The sequence below is a fragment of the Elaeis guineensis genome, chromosome 7 (genome assembly GCF_000442705.2).
Source record: "Elaeis guineensis isolate ETL-2024a chromosome 7, EG11, whole genome shotgun sequence".
NCBI classification, from domain to species: domain Eukaryota; kingdom Viridiplantae; phylum Streptophyta; class Magnoliopsida; order Arecales; family Arecaceae; genus Elaeis; species Elaeis guineensis.
In genome coordinates, this window is record NC_025999.2 from 39,709,445 (window position 1) to 39,725,859 (window position 16,415).

The 16,415-nt window shown below is 48.6% G+C and overlaps 1 protein-coding gene across 1 annotated transcript; it reads right to left on the bottom strand.

Moving 5' to 3' along the window:
- Nucleotides 1-4,429: 4,429 nt before the first annotated feature.
- On the bottom strand, nucleotides 4,430-16,203 carry LOC105035428 (universal stress protein A-like protein). The gene is made up of 5 exons (XM_073260963.1): nucleotides 16,167-16,203; nucleotides 14,798-14,818; nucleotides 5,023-5,099; nucleotides 4,731-4,852; nucleotides 4,430-4,532 (listed from the first exon to the last, which is right to left on the bottom strand). Exons 1-5 carry the CDS (start codon nucleotides 16,201-16,203, stop codon nucleotides 4,439-4,441), a joined length of 351 nt encoding a protein of 116 aa, XP_073117064.1. The 3' UTR covers nucleotides 4,430-4,438.
- Between the last annotated feature and the right edge of the window lie 212 nt (nucleotides 16,204-16,415).

Below are 16,415 nucleotides of genomic sequence, written 5' to 3' on the forward strand. Positions count from 1 at the left end.
CTATTTTCTTCTTCTTCTCTAGGAGTATCTTGAGAGAAAAGAAGATTATTCAACCATCAAGATGTGATCTCTATAAGGAAGTTAGCATCCCGATGAGATCAATAAACTTCTGATCAGATCAAAATCTCATGTGGATATCCGTAGAGGTCGGATACTTGTACGGCTTCAAAAAACCTTCGGAAGACATCCATGATCATCAGTTTGCAGTGAAGATCGACTTGTGCCAAGGAATGAAGTCTATTTATTTTTTTCTATTTAATTTTTCTATCTAAATTTTATCTCACATACGATGATCCTGTTTATGATTTTAAGATTCAATCTTATACATACTTAGATTAAATTAGATTTAATCTGAATTTTTAAATTTTTGCTGCATACTTGTTTTGAAAAATTTTTGCATATATAAAACTATGAAACTCCAACACACAGATGTTCTCTCACCCTTCCTCCACGTCCAAGTGGATAGGATAAAACTTGGATTTTGAATTCAAGTTTGAGAGGTTTTTGATTTTGAATCAAACCTCCATCCTTATCCTAACTTCCTCTGGACCCCACCCTTGAGAAGCTGATTTTTTGTGTGACAATTGAGAAGGGAATTGTGTGAGAAATATCTCATGCCTCAGCTCTTCTGGCACCCTTCTTGGATAAGGATCAAGTGGTTGTGTTTTGAATTCAAATTGGTTTGAATTTAAACTAAATCTCACCACTTTATCCTTATCCCATCACCTCTCCACGCCAACCTTAAATCATCTAAATTTTGTGCGACAAAAAGAAATGCTTTTACCATGGAAAAAGGTTTTTGAGAGAGAGGGGGCATGAAACAGAGAGGGGGTGGATCATTCTATGCTATAGAAAGAGGAAAATTCCTTCCTCTTTGGGCGTGAGTTCTAGGGTGGGGGTTTTAAGATTTCGACTCTAGACTTTTATGAGAAGAACAAAATAAGAGAGTCTTGTTTCATACTTCCTACACCACCATCTCCTCCTCTTGTTCCATCCTCTGATTTGAAAGAGTCTGGATGATCTAAAGGAAGGAGCATATTTCAGCCATACAACACCTTTCATGCGAACTAGCATTTTCGAGGAAGATCGATCTGATCAAAGTTTCGAGCGGATATCCTGTAAAGGTCGGACGTACTGCATGGCTTCTCGACATCAAGAAGAATCTTTTACCATGTCTATCAATGGTGATGATCATTGATCCACACTCTGGTAAAGAATCTAATCTCAATAGATAGGATTTGCTCCTGATTAGAATGTTTGTTTCAGATTCGATCTGATTGCAAAATTGATATTATTTAAACTCAGATGTTGTATTTATTTATATCATATGATTCTTATTTGATAGTTTCTAGATCAAATCTAGGACATGCAATTAGATTAAAATATTTAATCTATAGTCTTCCACTAAAAATTTTTGAAAAATGCATGCTATAAATTATCAATTTTTCCTTCATCAATAACCTCTATTGTTATCGTTAAGGACTTTCTATTATTTCTTGAAATTTTAGTTTAGTGTTTGCTACTTTAGTGTGTCCCCAATGGCCATACGTAATTCAATTCGGCAGAGCATATCTAAGAAAGCAGCTGATTTGAAATGGAAATACTCGAGTCGGAAGAGAAGACTATATTTTTGTTTTACATCCATACCTGTATTCATCAATCAATCAGTTATATCATCCATGAGAGAGAAGGACATAATTGTGAATCTATGGTAGTGAAAAAGGAAGTCAAATATGCTCCTAATGCTATTGTTAATAAAGAGATCGGAGATGTTATAATTGATGTAACAAAATTAGTTTGAGGTATGGCAAGTATGTTAATCTCTTAGTATTGATTTGTTATGTATCCCTAACAGGTGCATGACAAATAAGCTCTTGAATATTTGCTGGTCACACGATCTATTTGCCCAGTATGAATAGATGAGAAATATGGACGGTGATGAGGTGAGCCCATCATATGCGAGTGGGAGATGTTAGTATATAGGACATCCATAATGCAGCAGTTTTGGGTGGTTATTAAAAGTAACCACCCAACCTTATTTAAAAGAAGCAAAAAGTTACAAGGCAAATAGGATATATATTCTGAAGAAAAACAGACAAAAGATAACTCTCCTCCTTTTTTAGAATTCAAGAGTCTCTCTCCATGGCTCTATTGTTTCTCAAAGGTTCTTAGATTGTGAAAAGTTAGTGTCTTCGGTTGATCACACTACGGACTAGCTAGTAAAGTAGCTAGAGATCCGTTTGGGCCAACAACTTGTAAGATTGGATTTGATTTAGAATTTTAATTTCATTCTTCAGTCACTACTAAAAAAATATATATATATTCAAAGAAAGAAAAGATTCCCACTAAGAATACAAACTTATAATATTACTGTATCAACTAGTTATATAGGCAGTCATAAATTGTTAATCATATGCTTTATCCTTAGGCACATGTTGAATGGAACATTATTGGAGATATGGTCAAATTATATGTTTGTAGATTTTCTATCTTTTTACATACCAAGGTATTTTTTTTAAACCTTTATTTTCTGATGGTTTTGTTTGGTGTTTTTTGGCATGTATTATTTTACATCACAACAAATTATCCGAAACCTTAATTCCATTGTCTTTAGGTTTCTTAGAAAATCACAATAAGAATAAATTAAAGCATACATAATGTAGAAATCAAGACACTTATTATGATTATCGTTATTATCTGTTGTGGTTGCATGGTTGATTTAGTTTGGAATAAATTTTGCATATGTCATGCATGAATACACTAACTCCAGTAAATTGAAGTCTTTTTTATTAATCAGAGTCAAGACTTTTCACAAAGCTGCCATCATTTTCACACAGATAATAACCTTGCGAGTCAGAGATCTACTGTTAAAATTTTGCAAGACTGCTAGAGTGCAGAACTTGGACCTTTGAGCTTTAGGAAGTTGGTTCATTTTATTAGTCTAATGGCTTTACAATGGCTTCATCTTAAATTATAGCTAGAGAACAGTATTTATTATTTGTGGCAGTTGTAAAGACTGTAACTTTTGCCAACTTACTTTAGCTGGGTGGTGGAGTGCTACTCCCCAAGCATCCAATTGCTCTAGGTATCTTGAGGCACATGGAAAATGCAATTGCCCTATGTTTTAAAGATGCTTTCATAGGTTGCTGTCCCTTTCCTGATATAACCTGTAATGCTTGCTTCAGTAATGTAATTCTTGGCTTTTTGTTAGTCCACTGATATGCAGTAGCAGCCTCTTGTACCCACTTGGAGGTACAGTATTATACAAGAGTCAGAGTCAAAAGAATCCAAGAGTTCTTAAGAAACCACTTGGATTGTCACATAGGAAGTAAGTAAATGGATAAGATAGGATTGGTGGGATACATGAGCAAGGGTCCTTTGTGTTTCTAAACAGAATGTTTTCATTTTGTGCGAGACAAGCATACATGAGTTTTGCAACAAACTCTAACTAAGCAACAGTGCCTCGTGTCCCTTTTATTTTTCAGACTCTTCTTCCATGTCCTCAAGCAAGAACACCTCTTCTGATTCTTGATCATGGCTTCACTCCTAATCACAATAATGCCATTTAGCCTACCAAACAGCCAATGTAGTTGAACTATGCTTCCTGTTATCAATAAAGATGCACTTATTTATGATATTTAAAGATATTGAGATGGAGTTTTGGAAGTCATTGTAACATTTTTATTGCCAGTATGCTGCACAATCCTGAAATGTAATTGAAAAAAAATATGCATATAATGCTTCTTTGTTCATTTTTTTCAATGAACCTACCAAAGTTGCAGCGTAGGTATTCATGAGTTTAAGCTTCTTTGGAAGACTTGTCGTGTCAGAGGCTCACAGCAAGCATATGTAGGATGTGCCTGTAATCTTTAATGTAAAGATGGCTTTAAATTTAAAACACCGAAAACTTCAGGTACTCCTACCCACACATCATGTGCCATGATACATCAAAAGTACAATGATTGTAAGAGTAACACTAGGGAATCCAACCCTCTTACCAAAAGATCTCTTTGCACCACTAGCATGCCATGTGGCACAATGGAATGGGTGCTTGCAAGGAATTGATGCAAGCTGAAGCACCGACTCCATCGTGCCATGTGGCATGGCCAGAAGTGCAGGGAAAGTTCTTGGTACTAGGGTTCAGTCTGCTAGCATTTTTCTAATTATAATTAGGAATCAGGGTTGCCTTTAATACTAAAATATCTTTAAGTCAATATTGATAGTTAAAAGACTATAATACATCCCCAAAATCCATTTGTTTGAGATACTGAGGACATGAATACAATAGGCAAATTTAGAAACCCTGAAAGAGCCTTTACAATCCAAATACGCAAAATTTTCTGATAGGAGAAAAGGAGGAAAACAAAATACTAGGGCTGCTCTTCTTGAGCAGGGCCTGCATCGACATTTCCATAACCTATAGGGGCAGAGTGCATTCTCAGTGGTTTGCGTTTGCCTTGGGCTTTTTGACAATCAATACACTGCAGGGAGCGTGGTGTGCGCAATAGTCACTGACACTGCCCAGAATTGCCCTGTAAAGAAAAACAAAGTTTTAAAACAAATAAGTAAACTATATAATATAGTAACTATACATATGACTTCTTGTTTTTCTATAGAAGCAGTAGCTAAAGCTACAAATGCAAATCATATTATGCACTCTCGTGACTTTTTATAGAAGCAACAATATTAGATGCAAAACGGCATTGCAAAAGGATCCATGGAGTGTTCACCTCTTGAAGCTGCCATAACCATGGCTTCCCATGATCAACATGTCAGCATAACGCTTTTCCACAGCGTCGCATAGTGCATTTCTAGCATCTCCCTCGGTGGCCACCGCTTCAAAGTCAGTCAGCTGCAATAGGAACAACATCGTAACAGCGATTCTATAGGTCGAGACTTCACAAACTGATTGAAGTGAGACTAGGGTGAAAAAAATTAGATAGGATTTTGTTCCATCATGCTAACAAGTATTACTTTTTTATAGCTAATGGGGTTCTAATCCGAGCGGGAAGATGAGCTCACCGATCTCTTCTCACAAATCTCCTTGGCCTTCTCCATGACCAAGACAGCAATTTTCTTCAGATCATTCTCAACAATGGAGAGTGAAAAAAGAGTGTGAAAAAAGAGTGTCCTGTAAGCCAATTGCAAGTGTGTTGCGATGGAACTTTTCTTTATAATTTTTTAATTCATGAAATGACATTTATTATTTGAGTTATTGATTCATCATGTTAGCTGCATCTTATTATGTCTAAGATTATGATGAACCCCAAAGATTAGGATAATGGTTTTGGAGATATGAATAGATCATGCTAGTGAAACCTAAAATCCTAAAATCCTAATCTTAAACATTCCTGGTCGTAGGAGCATTGAGTCGGGGATCAATGTTCCGGATAGACTAGCATATCCTATGTATGCTCGATAGAGAGGATGACAAATCTCACTAGCCACTTGTGTGGGACACTAATGCAAGGATGTGGATGCTCACTTGAAAAATGAGTCCATTGAATTGACTCGATGAAAGAGAACATCTTATGGAAGCCTTACTTAAATGTCAAAGATGGTTCTCTAAGTGGGAGTTGTGCAGTGATCCTTAGATCTGAGACCACCATAGAATCTTGTGCACATGAACCCATATTTTGGTTCATATCCAGGCATGACATTAAGATATGTACGGGGTGTTCTGGATATGGTAGAGTATATATGGAGATTGTGAGTAGGTCAATATAGAATCGATCACTCCTAGTAAGAGGAGATCACATCCTGTGTATTCTCAATCCTAGATAACTTGGGAAAAGTCTTTTGGCCAAAAGTAGAAAGAATATTAAAAAGAGTTTCTAATACTTCTTCATTGGAGTCATCATTGGTTAATTGAGAATCGATATGAATATGTATTTGAGTTTGACATAATTCCATACTCATGAACGTATTCAAAGTGCAGGGATAATCGAAGGATTGAATTATATGGTAACTTACCACTAAAGGGTATGTTGGTGTAAAAATCTGCTTGTACCGGAGAAGCTGGAGTCGCGGTCGCTGCCTGGACCTGCAAAAGAAGTCTAAACCGGAGGTGGGGTTGCTCCGGCAAGACCCTCCGATGCTCAAGTCAGTTCTCTACCTCAACAAGAATGGAGTGCTCGAATAGAAATTTTAGCAGAGTTTCTAGGTAAAAACAAGAGCTTAGAGAATAACGTATCTGGGGTCCCCTTTTTATAAGCGGAGGGAGCAACAGACTGATAGTGACGTTTGTAACCATCTGACAGTGGGCCGTCCAGAGTCAGGAGAAGTTTGTTGTGGAGAGTAGTGGAGTGGACCCATGGCTATCACTGGGGCGTGTCACGTGGAGTCTGTCACGGAGCGACGTCCGTTGTCGCGACTTGCCAGAGAATGGAAGAATCGCGCGGTATCCGTCGCAGAAAGTGGAGCAGGATCGTGGCCATTATTATGGCCTGCCAAGGAGTGATGGGGCCGCGTGGAATCCGTCGCAGGAGGTGGAGCAGAGTAGTGGCTGTCGCTGCAACTTGCCAGGGGGCGATGGAGCCACACGGAATCCGTCGCAGGAGGTGGAGCAGAGTCGTGGCTGTTGCTGCGGCCTGCCAGAGGGCCCAGGCCTATCGGTCGGAGTTCGACTGGGGTGTCTGACGGAGAGAGGTGGCTAGCTATCCGTCTGAGAGGAGCTTGGAGTCCGGCTCTCGCAGGAGCCCGGACTGAGTCTTCTTTCAGTTGAAGTCGGGGATGAAGTCCGGCTCCCGTAGGGGTCCGGACGAAGTTTTCCTACAGCAGGAGTCGTTGGCGGAGTCCGGCTCCCGTAGGAGTCTGGGCGGAGCCTGCAGGTGAAGTCGTGGGCGAGGTCCGACTCCCATAGGAGCCTGTGCGGAGTCTGCAGGTGAAGTCGTAGGCGAGGTCTGGCTCCCGTAAGAGTCTGGATGAAGTTTACCTGCAATCAGAGTCAAAGATGAAGTCCGGCTCCCGTAGGAGTCCGGATGAAGTTTACCTGCAGCTGAAGCCGTGGATGAGGTCCGGCTCCTGTAGGAGTTCGGACGGAGTCTACAGGTGAAGCCGTGGGCGAGGTCCGGCTCCCGTAGGAGTTCGAACGAAGTTTACCTGCATCCGAAGCCATGGACGAGGTTTGGCTCCCGTAGGAGTCCAGACGGAGTTTGCAGGCGAAGTCGTGGGTGAGGTCCGGCTCCCGTAGGAGTCCGGACGGAGTCTACCTGCAATTAGAGTCAGGGGCGAAGTCCGGCTCCCGTAGGAGTCCGGACAAAGTTTACCTGCAGTTGAAGCCGTGGACGAGGTCTGGCTCTCGTAGGAGTTCGGACGGAGTCTGCAGGTGAAGCCGTGGGCGAGATCCGGCTCCCATAGGAGTCCGGACGAAGTTTACCTGCAGCTGAAGCCGTGGATGAGGTCCGGCTCCCGTAGGAGTCCGGTCGGAGTCTGCAGGCGAAGTCGTGGGCGAGGTCCGGCTCCCGTAGGAGTCTGGATGGAGTCTACCTGCAGCTGAAGCCGTGGACGAGGTCCGGCTCCCGTAGGAGTCCGGACAGAGTCTGCAGGCGAAGTCTGGGCGAGGTCCGGCTCCCGTAGGAGTCCAGACGGAGTCTGCAAGTGAAGTCGTAGGCGAGGTCCGGCTCCCGTAGGAGTCCGGACGAAGTTTACCTGCAATTAGAGTCAGGGGCGAAGTACGGCTCCTGTAGGAGTCCGAACGAAGTTTACCTGCAACTGAAGTCGTGGACGAGGTCCGGCTCCCGTAGGAGTCCGGACGGAGTCTGCAGGTGAAGCCGTGGGCGAGGTCCGGCTCTCGTAGGAGTCCGAACAAAGTTTACCTGCAGCTGAAGCCATGGACGAGGTTCGGCTCCCGTAGGAGTCCGGACGGAGTCTGCAAGCGAAGTCGTGGGCGAGGTCCGGCTCCCGTAGGAGTTCGGACGGAGTCTACCTGCAGCTGAAGCCGTGGACGAGGTCCAGCTCCCGTAGGAGTCCGGACGGAGTCTGCAGGCGAAGTCGTGGGCGAGGTCCGGCTCCCGTAGGAGTCCGGACGGAGTCTGCAGGCGAAGTCGTGGCGAGGTCCGGCTCCCGTAGGAGTCCGGATGAAGTTTACCTACAATTAGAGTCAGGGGCGAAGTCCGGCTCCCGTAGGAGTTCGGACGAAGTTTACCTATAGCTAAAGCCGTAGACGAGGTCTGGCTCCCGTAGGAGTCCGGACGGAGTCTGCAGGTGAAGCCGTGGGCGAGGTCCGGCTCTCGTAGGAGTCCGGACGAAGTTTACCTGCAGCTGAAGCCGTGGACGAGGTCCGGCTCCCGTAGGAGTCCGGACGGAGTCTGCAGGTGAAGTCGTGGGCGAGGTCCGGCTCCCGTAGGAGTCCGGACGGAGTCTACCTGCAGCTGAAGCCGTGGACGAGGTCCGACTCCCGTAGGAGTCCGGACGGAGTTGCAGGCGAAGTCGTGGGCGAGGTCCGGCTCCCGTAGGAGTCCGGACGGAGTCTACAGGTGAAGTCGTAGGCGAGGTCCGGCTCCCGTAGGAGTCCGGACAAAGTTTACCTGCAATTAGAGTCAGGGGTGAAGTCCGGCTCCTGTAGGAGTCCGGACGAAGTTACCTGCAGCTGAAGTCGGGGATGAAGTCTGGCTCCCATAGGAGTCCGGACGAAGTTTACCCGCAGCAGGAGTCATCGGTGGAGTCCGGCTCCCATAGGAGTCTGGGCGGAGTCTACAGGAGAAGCCGTGGGCGAGGTCCGGCTCCCGTAAGAGCTTGTGCGGAGTCTACAAGTGAAGTCATGGGCGAGGTCCGGCTCCCGTAGGAGTCCGGGCATCGCGAAGAATCTGGTCGACGCTGGCGGGGTCCTGTCCGTCGGCAAAACTTGGGAGTGTGGCGGAGGCTCGGCCGCCCGGGAGGTTTGAAGAGATGTTGTCGGAGGTCGAAAGTCAGTTGGATCCCCGGAGGGTCACTCCCATCACGAACTTCGGCTGGGGGGTATTTTATACCCAACACCAGTCCCCCTACTTCTGAGTTCGAATTTCAAATGAAGTACAGAGAAATTTTTGCAGCTGAAGTTATCCCCTTGAATCCTGCGCCCAATCGCCCCTAGATATTTCGTCATTAAATGCGCGCGTGCTGGAGTCTTTTCGAATCGGGGCGATTCGAAGGGACCCTTCGAAATTTCCACTGGTACATTGGCCTAGGTACGGTGCAGTAATGGCTTCGTCAGCTGTCAGCCGCTTTTAGCCGCCCGTCGTGGTGAGTGGGACACGTGTCGAGCGCGGGTCGGCTCGGGGGATTCGCGATCATTATGGCGTCGGATCCCAGGGTCTATTTAAACCCACCTTTCCACCTGAAGGTTCTATCGGCATCCGCCTTTTCTCCGAGAGCCCTGACTCTCCTTGGTGTCTTCTTTGGCCCTAGGCATCTTTCGAGTCATCCCTGTCCTCGCCCTTCTACATCCTTCAGAGCGGTCTAGGTTAGTCCCAGAACCTTCGTTCTTCTTCTTGCCATTTAAGGGCCTTTTCTCTTCCATTTTCTTCTGTTGCATTCCTCTAATTTGGTCTCCCGCGACCTCTCGTCCTTTGTCCGCCTGATTTCTCCGGGATCTTTAGGGTCTTCATTTGAAGTCATTCGAAATGTCTTCCGGCACCTCCGCCTCTAGCGGTTTCGGGAGTTCTTCCGCCTCAGCCCCCCACGAACCCCATCCTATAGACGAACCCACTCCTGGGATCGAGCTTCGCCCGGTTTTTGTGTCGGGTGCTATTTCCTGCTCTCTGACTCCGGATGAACTCCTACTGATAAGGGTTCAGTATGGGGTTCCTCCGGAGTACGACCTGGAGCTTCCTGGCCCCTCCGACCGGGCTAGCACTCCCCCACCCGATCATTTTTGCCTGTATCAGGAGGCGTTCCGTGCCAGACTCTGACTTCCGCTCCTGTCCTTTGTTGTCGCCCTCTTCCGCTTCCTAGATATCTCTTTAGCTTCAGTTGCTCCGAATTCTTTTAGGTTTTTGATAGGGTTCCTCTCCCTTTGCCACGCAGTTGAGGTTCAGCCATCCCTCTCTCTGTTTAGGCACTTCTATACCTTCAAGCGTGACCCCTCGGCGAAGGACTGGTGGTATTTCTCCCCTCAGTTCGGCAAGAAGGGGTTGCTGAAAGGGGCTCCCTCTTCAATCCACAACTGGAAGGAGAAATACCTCTTCGTCCACTGCCCAACTTTGAGGCTGGGCCTGCCCCCTTGGGGCTCTCTGAGGGACTCTGTCCGTCGGGCTCCCAGTCTGGGGGAGGACGACCTTCAGGCCGCCCGGAAGCTTCTTGACTATTCTGCTCCTTCCCTTCCCAACCTTTTGAGAGAGCAATTTTTGTTCAACATCGGCTTGAGCCCCCAGGATCCTGCGAGTACTCCATCTTTTCTTTTCTCTTCTTTTCTTCCGTCCTTCTTCTTTTTCTTTCTTTCTCTTCTCCCTTCTTTTCTTTTCTCTTTTTTCTCTTTCTTCTTTTTTTTTTTTTTTTGCATGTCACTTCTTCCTTTTTCACCCCATTACTGTTTCTAATTTTTTTTTTTTAGGAATGGATGCCGAAGCAGCACGGATGCTCGCCAGGGGCCTCAAGGCCCACAAAAGAAAAGGTGCCATGGCCTCCGGATCAGCAAAGAGGGCCAGGGTGGAGGAGATGAGCTCAGCCACACCCATCCAGGTGGCTCTCACGATCGACGTTCCTTCGGACACCGAACCAACGGCCCCCCGGGCCCCTTCAAGGAGTCCGCCGACTGGGGCTCCCATTTTGGGGGTCCGTTCCATGGAGGTGCCCGGAGTCGAGAGGGGGATGAGGAGGAAGTCAGTGGCTCGTAGGGGGAGTAGCCACCGAGCCGTTGTTGAAGAGTCCCTTGGTTTCGAAGAAGAGCCGGAGAATCCCTTCAATGACAGGGACTTGATCAAGCGGTTGATCGATGGCTGCATTCTGCCTGAAGTCGTCGAGAGGATTGACCGCGCCGATCCTGAGCAGCGAATTTGGGACTCCCTAGGGTCCTTTCTCAAGGTAAACAAGTCTTCATTTAATTGACTTTCCGACCCTTGTTCTGATCCCCCAGCCGCCCTTGCAGATTGGGCACCAGCTCCTTGCCAACATCGAGGTGACGAACTGGGCGAGGAGGGACGCCATCCAGGTGAAGGAGCATCGCCGGGCCGAAGTCGCTCCCCTCAAAGAAAAGGCCGCTGAAGTAGTTGCCCTCCAAGAGGCCCTGGAGAAAGAAAAGCAGGCCTGGGAGGAAGAGAAGCAGGCCTCAGAGGAGATGGTGAGAAAGGCAGAGGCCGAGGTCGCCAATTTGGCGGAGCAGATTCTGGTCCTGGTCTTGGAAGCCAGGGGTCTTGCGGTGGAGGAGTTCAAGGCCTCTGTGGAGATGAGGGACCTGAACATCCGATTCGGCCAAGAAGCATTCATCAAGGGGTTCGAGCTCTGCCAAGAGAAGGTGACCAGGAAATTTTTGAGCTCGACCTCAGCTTCTTGGGCGAGGAGTCTGAAGATGAGGCCGGTCCCTCTCCTGCCGCTACTGCTGCCGCAGCCCCCCTTCCAGGGACACCGAGCTCCCCAACTCCTACCGCAGAGGTCTAAGACCTCCGACCTTGTATATATATATATTTTTTTCTATAATTTTTCCTTTTCTTTTTGTCTTTAAGAAACATTCACTCAATAAAGTCAAATTTCTCGTCGTGGATGGCTTCTCCTTTCTTCCTTCCCCCTTTTATGTTTTTCTTTCTGCAATGAGACATGCCTTGATGCTTTTGCCTCTCGATGGCAGTGTCCTGCCGAAGCACTTCCCCTGCCCCAGGAGATTCTACTGAAGTCCACGATCCAGCGGCTGAAGAAGGAAGTTCTTCATTTGACAAAAGGGTCGAAGAAGATGGAAGGTGAGCTTCACAGGTTAAGGGAGGGTTACTCTGAAGCCACCTCGGAGGCCACCTGCTTTCAGAATCTCCACGTGAAGGAGATCATGGAATACAGTCGGAGGAAGACAGAATTCGTGAAGGAGCTTGAGGAACACAAGAAGAGCGCCAGTGATCGAATTTGGGCTCAAGCTGCCAAGATCAGTTCTCTCAGGGTGGAACTGTCAGCTACGCGGGAGAGGATTGGCTAGCTGGAGGAAAGTTCATCTCGGCCCTTGGCTCGGGCCGACGGCGATCGGGAATGGTCGAAGAAGATCTCCGACCTTCAGCAGCAGCTTCAGGATGCCGAGGTGAGCTATGACGTGCATCGAGCCGACTGGCGCAGGCAGGTGGATGAATATAAAGGGAGACTCAGGGTGGCGACCGACGAAGTCACCCATCTTCAAGGGCAGCTGGCTGACAGGGTTCAACTCGCTTCTTCTCGGGATTCCAATGAACGCCAGTCCCTAAGAAGAACTGCCGAAGGGCTTTCTGTCATCCTTGGGGAGAGGATGGCTGAGCTGCAACAAATGAAGATCCAGCTGGCATGCGAGCAGCAGACCGTCAAGGATGCAGAGGCAGAATCCGAGGTCCTGAGAAAGAGGCATCGAGAGGCGGAGAATGAAAGCCAGCGACTCCGTCGGGCGCTCCAAGATGCGCTGCTGAAAAAGAGAGAGCTAGAAGAAGTTGAAAATCTGAGGCAGTCCTGGATAAGGGGTGAAGCAGATAATCCGAGGTCGGAAGGAGCAGAGCTTCCCTAGGGCTCTTTTTGGCCTTCCATCTTTCCATGCATACATTTTTTCTTTTGTTGTTTTGTCTTGCTTTTGTCGTTTTGCTCTTCTTTCTTTAGCCTGCCGGGCTTTGTAGTGTATACTTTGTGAATGAAATGAAAAGGGGATTTTGTGTTACCTCGTCTGCGTGTTGTATTAAGTTGTCGTCCACCGAATTCCTTTTGTCTTTAAGACTAGTTCGATGTCGATGTCGTCTGGAGGTGCCCAACCATCGCCATGCCGATTTGCTTTTCTTGTCATCTGTGGCCATAGGCTCGAGCTTGGTTGTTCGGACTCCGCATTACCTTGAAGGTGTCGTTGTTTTCTTGGCCCGTGTTAAGAGCCTTCTTAGAGACTGGGGATGTTTGGTAGGAACTTCCCATCTTTACCAGGACGAGGTTCCTTAGGTCTTTGGTGTGGTTTGTTTCTCGTCTGCTGCCGGCGTAATTCGTCGCTTTCCTTTTCAATTTTTCTTCTCTTTTCGAGTGAGGGTCCTCCTCTTACTTTTTAAGGGGTCGCGTAGAAGTGTAGAGGTGTCATTGAGGGGACTTTTCCCCTTATCCAATTTCGTTGGGCAGCCGGGTCCTTGTCATCATTAGGACGAGGTTCTCCCCTTGTTCCCAGTGGGGCTGTGGGGGCACATAAGGGTCGTTGCAAGGGCCTCTCCCCCCATCCGGTCTAAAAGAATCGGACCTTCGACTTTGCTCATGTTAGGGCGAGGTCCTCCTCCTATCCCTAACAAGGCTGTGGGGGCGCATGTGGGTGCTGTTTGGCCTCTCTCCCCATCCGGTCTAAGAGAAACTGGGCCTTCGACTTTGCTCACGTTAGGGCGAGGTCCTCCTCCTGTCCTTGACGTGGCCGTGGGGGTGCATAAGGGCGTTGTAGGGCCTCTCCCCCATCCGGTCTAAAAGAACCGGGCCTTTGACTTTGCTCATGTTAGGGCGAGGTTCTCCTCCTATCCCTAACATGGCTGTGGGGGTGCGTGTGGGCATTGAAGGGCCTCTCCCCCCATCCGGTCTAAAAGAACCGGGCTTTTGACTTTGCTCATGTTAGGGCGAGGTTTTCCCCTCCCGTCCCTAACATGGCTGTGGGGGCACTCAAGGGCCGTTATATGGGCCTCTCCCCTGATCCGACCTCAAAATAATTGGACTTTCATTTTGCTCATGTTAGGACGAGATTTTCCTCCTGTTCCTAACATGACCTTGTTTTAATTGTTTGAAGGGGTCGCCCCCAATCGTAACAAGTCCATGCCGAAAGGGAAAGACATGCAAAGTCGAAAGAAATTTTGATTCAAAGTAAAGTCGTGAGTAGTACATTTACAGGTTTTTCGAGTTCCATGATCGTGGAAGGTCTGCTCCTCCTTGAGGTCCCCCGATGATAGAGTCGATGGTCCCGATTGGAGGCCGATCTCTGGGCTGCTCCTCCCTCCTTGGTGGTTCAAGTTGCGGCAGGGCCCTTGGCCGATCTTCTCTACCCTCAGGCCGGCGTCGAATGAACCTGTCGAGTCGACCTCGCTGGATGAGCTCCTCGATCTCGTCTCGGAGCTGGATGCATTCCTCCGTGTCGTGGCCGTGGTCGCGATGGTAGAGACAGAACTTGTTGGGGTTGCGCTTCCCGGGGTGTGTGCGCATCCTCTCTGGCCTAGGGAGCTGCTCCCTGACCTCCATCGGTACCTGGGTCTTCGAGGCATTGAGGGGGGCATAGTTGCAGAATCTTCCCGGTGGAGAACCCCGTCGGACTCCGCGGTCCGAACTTCTCTGCCTATGTACCCGGGGAGGAGTATGGACACGCTTGTGCCCAGGAGGGGATCGAGAACGCGGTCGAGCTTCTCTCGGCCTTTTTTCGACTGCGAGCTTACTCGAGTCTCCCGCTTGCCGCTCTCTCGCAGTCTCCTCATCCTTCATTTTGAAGGCTTCCTCCGCTCAGGCGTACCCTTCAGCCCGAGCCAACAAACCAGCAAAATCCTTGGGGTATTTCTTCTCCAGGGAGAATAAAAGGTCATTCTTCTGGAGGCCACCCTTCAGAGCGGCCATTGCTACCGATTGATCCAAATTCTGGACCTCCAGTGCTGCGACATTGAAACGGTTGATGTAGGCCCGAATGGACTCCCCCTCCCTCTACTTGATATTAATGAGGGACTCCGAATCCTTTCGGAGGCACCGGCTGCTGACAAAATGGGCCACAAATTGGTGGCTCATCTGATCGAAGGAAAAGATGGTACCTAGCTTCAGCGTCGAGTACCAGTTTCTTGCCGCTCCCTTCAAGGTGGACGGGAAGGCTCGGCACAGAATGGCATCGGGTGCGCCATGAAGCAGCATCATCATCCGGAAGGCCTCCAGATGATCAACTGGGTCTGAAGTCCCGTCGTAGCTTTCGAACTGGGGAGTTTGAAGTTTGGCGGGATTGGTTCCTGCATGATCATTTGAGAGAAGGGAGGGTCAGTGCAAATATCCTCACCATAGGCGGGGGGAGCATGGTGGAGTTCTTCGATCCACCGGTTCATCTCCTGGAGTCTCCGGTCCAGAAAATCCTCCCGACTTCGGGTCTCGAGGGTCCTCTGGCAGAATGGGGGCAGGGATCTTCCAGGGGTGGAGTCGTGATCCGATTGAGGGCTCTCCACCCTCGGGTTCGTCTTCCCAAGAAAGACGGGGTGGCTGGCCCATGTGGCCCGCCCCATCGTCAGATTCTGGTGTTCCGGTGACACTCTTTCCAGGCGCACTGATGCCTGCGGCTGCTGCTGCTGCTGCATGGCCTGCACAGCTTCAGTGAGGCCTCTGACCTGCTGTGCTAGTAGATCAAATTGCTTCACGCCGACTATCATTGTCGGAGGGGGAGGAGGAGGCTGGGAAACTGGAGGTGAGGTCGGAGCCTGAGATCTGACCGCGGAGGCCGTGGATCGCCATGTGGATGCCTTACGGGGAGGCATCGGGCAAAGACCAAGTGGAGGAAGGAGGAGAGGGCATCGGAAAAGATGCCCGGGGATAATCTCGTTGAGCGCTCCTTTAAGAACAAGGGTACTGCGAAGGTTCAGGACCCTTCCTCTAGCGCCAATTCTGTTGGTGCAAAAATCTGCTTGCGCCGGAGAAGCTGGAGTCACGGTCACCGTCGGGACCTGCAAAAGAAGTCTAAACCGGAGGTGGGGTTGCTCCGGCAAGACCCTCCGATGCTCAAGTCAATTCTCTGCCTCAACAAGAATGGAGTGTTCGAACGGAAATTTTAGCGAGTTTCTACGTAAAAATGAGAGCTTAGAAAATAATGTATCTGGGGTCCCCTTTTTATAGGTGGAGGGAGCAACAGACTGATAGTAACATTTGTAACCGTCTGGCAGTGGGCCGCCCAGAGTCAGGGGAAGTTTGTTGCGGAGAGTAGTGGAGTGGACCCGTGGCTATCACTGGGGCGTGCCACATGGAGTCTGCCACAGAGCGGCGTCCGTTGTCGCGACTTGCCAGAGAATGGAAGAATCGCGTGGTATCCGTCGCAGGAAGTGGAGCAGGATCGTGGCCATTATTACAGCCTGCCAAGGATTGATGGGGCCGCGTGGAATCCATCGCAGGAGGTGGAACAGAGTCGTGGCTGTCACTGCGGCCTGCCAGGGGGCGATGGAGCCACGCAGAATCTGTCACAGGAGGTGGAGCAGAGTCGTGGCTGTTGCTACGGCCTGCCAGGGGGCCCAGGCCTATCGACCGGAGTTCGGCTGGGGTGTCTGATGGAGAGAGGTGGCTAGCTATCCATCTGAGAGGAGCTTGGAGTCCGGCTCTCG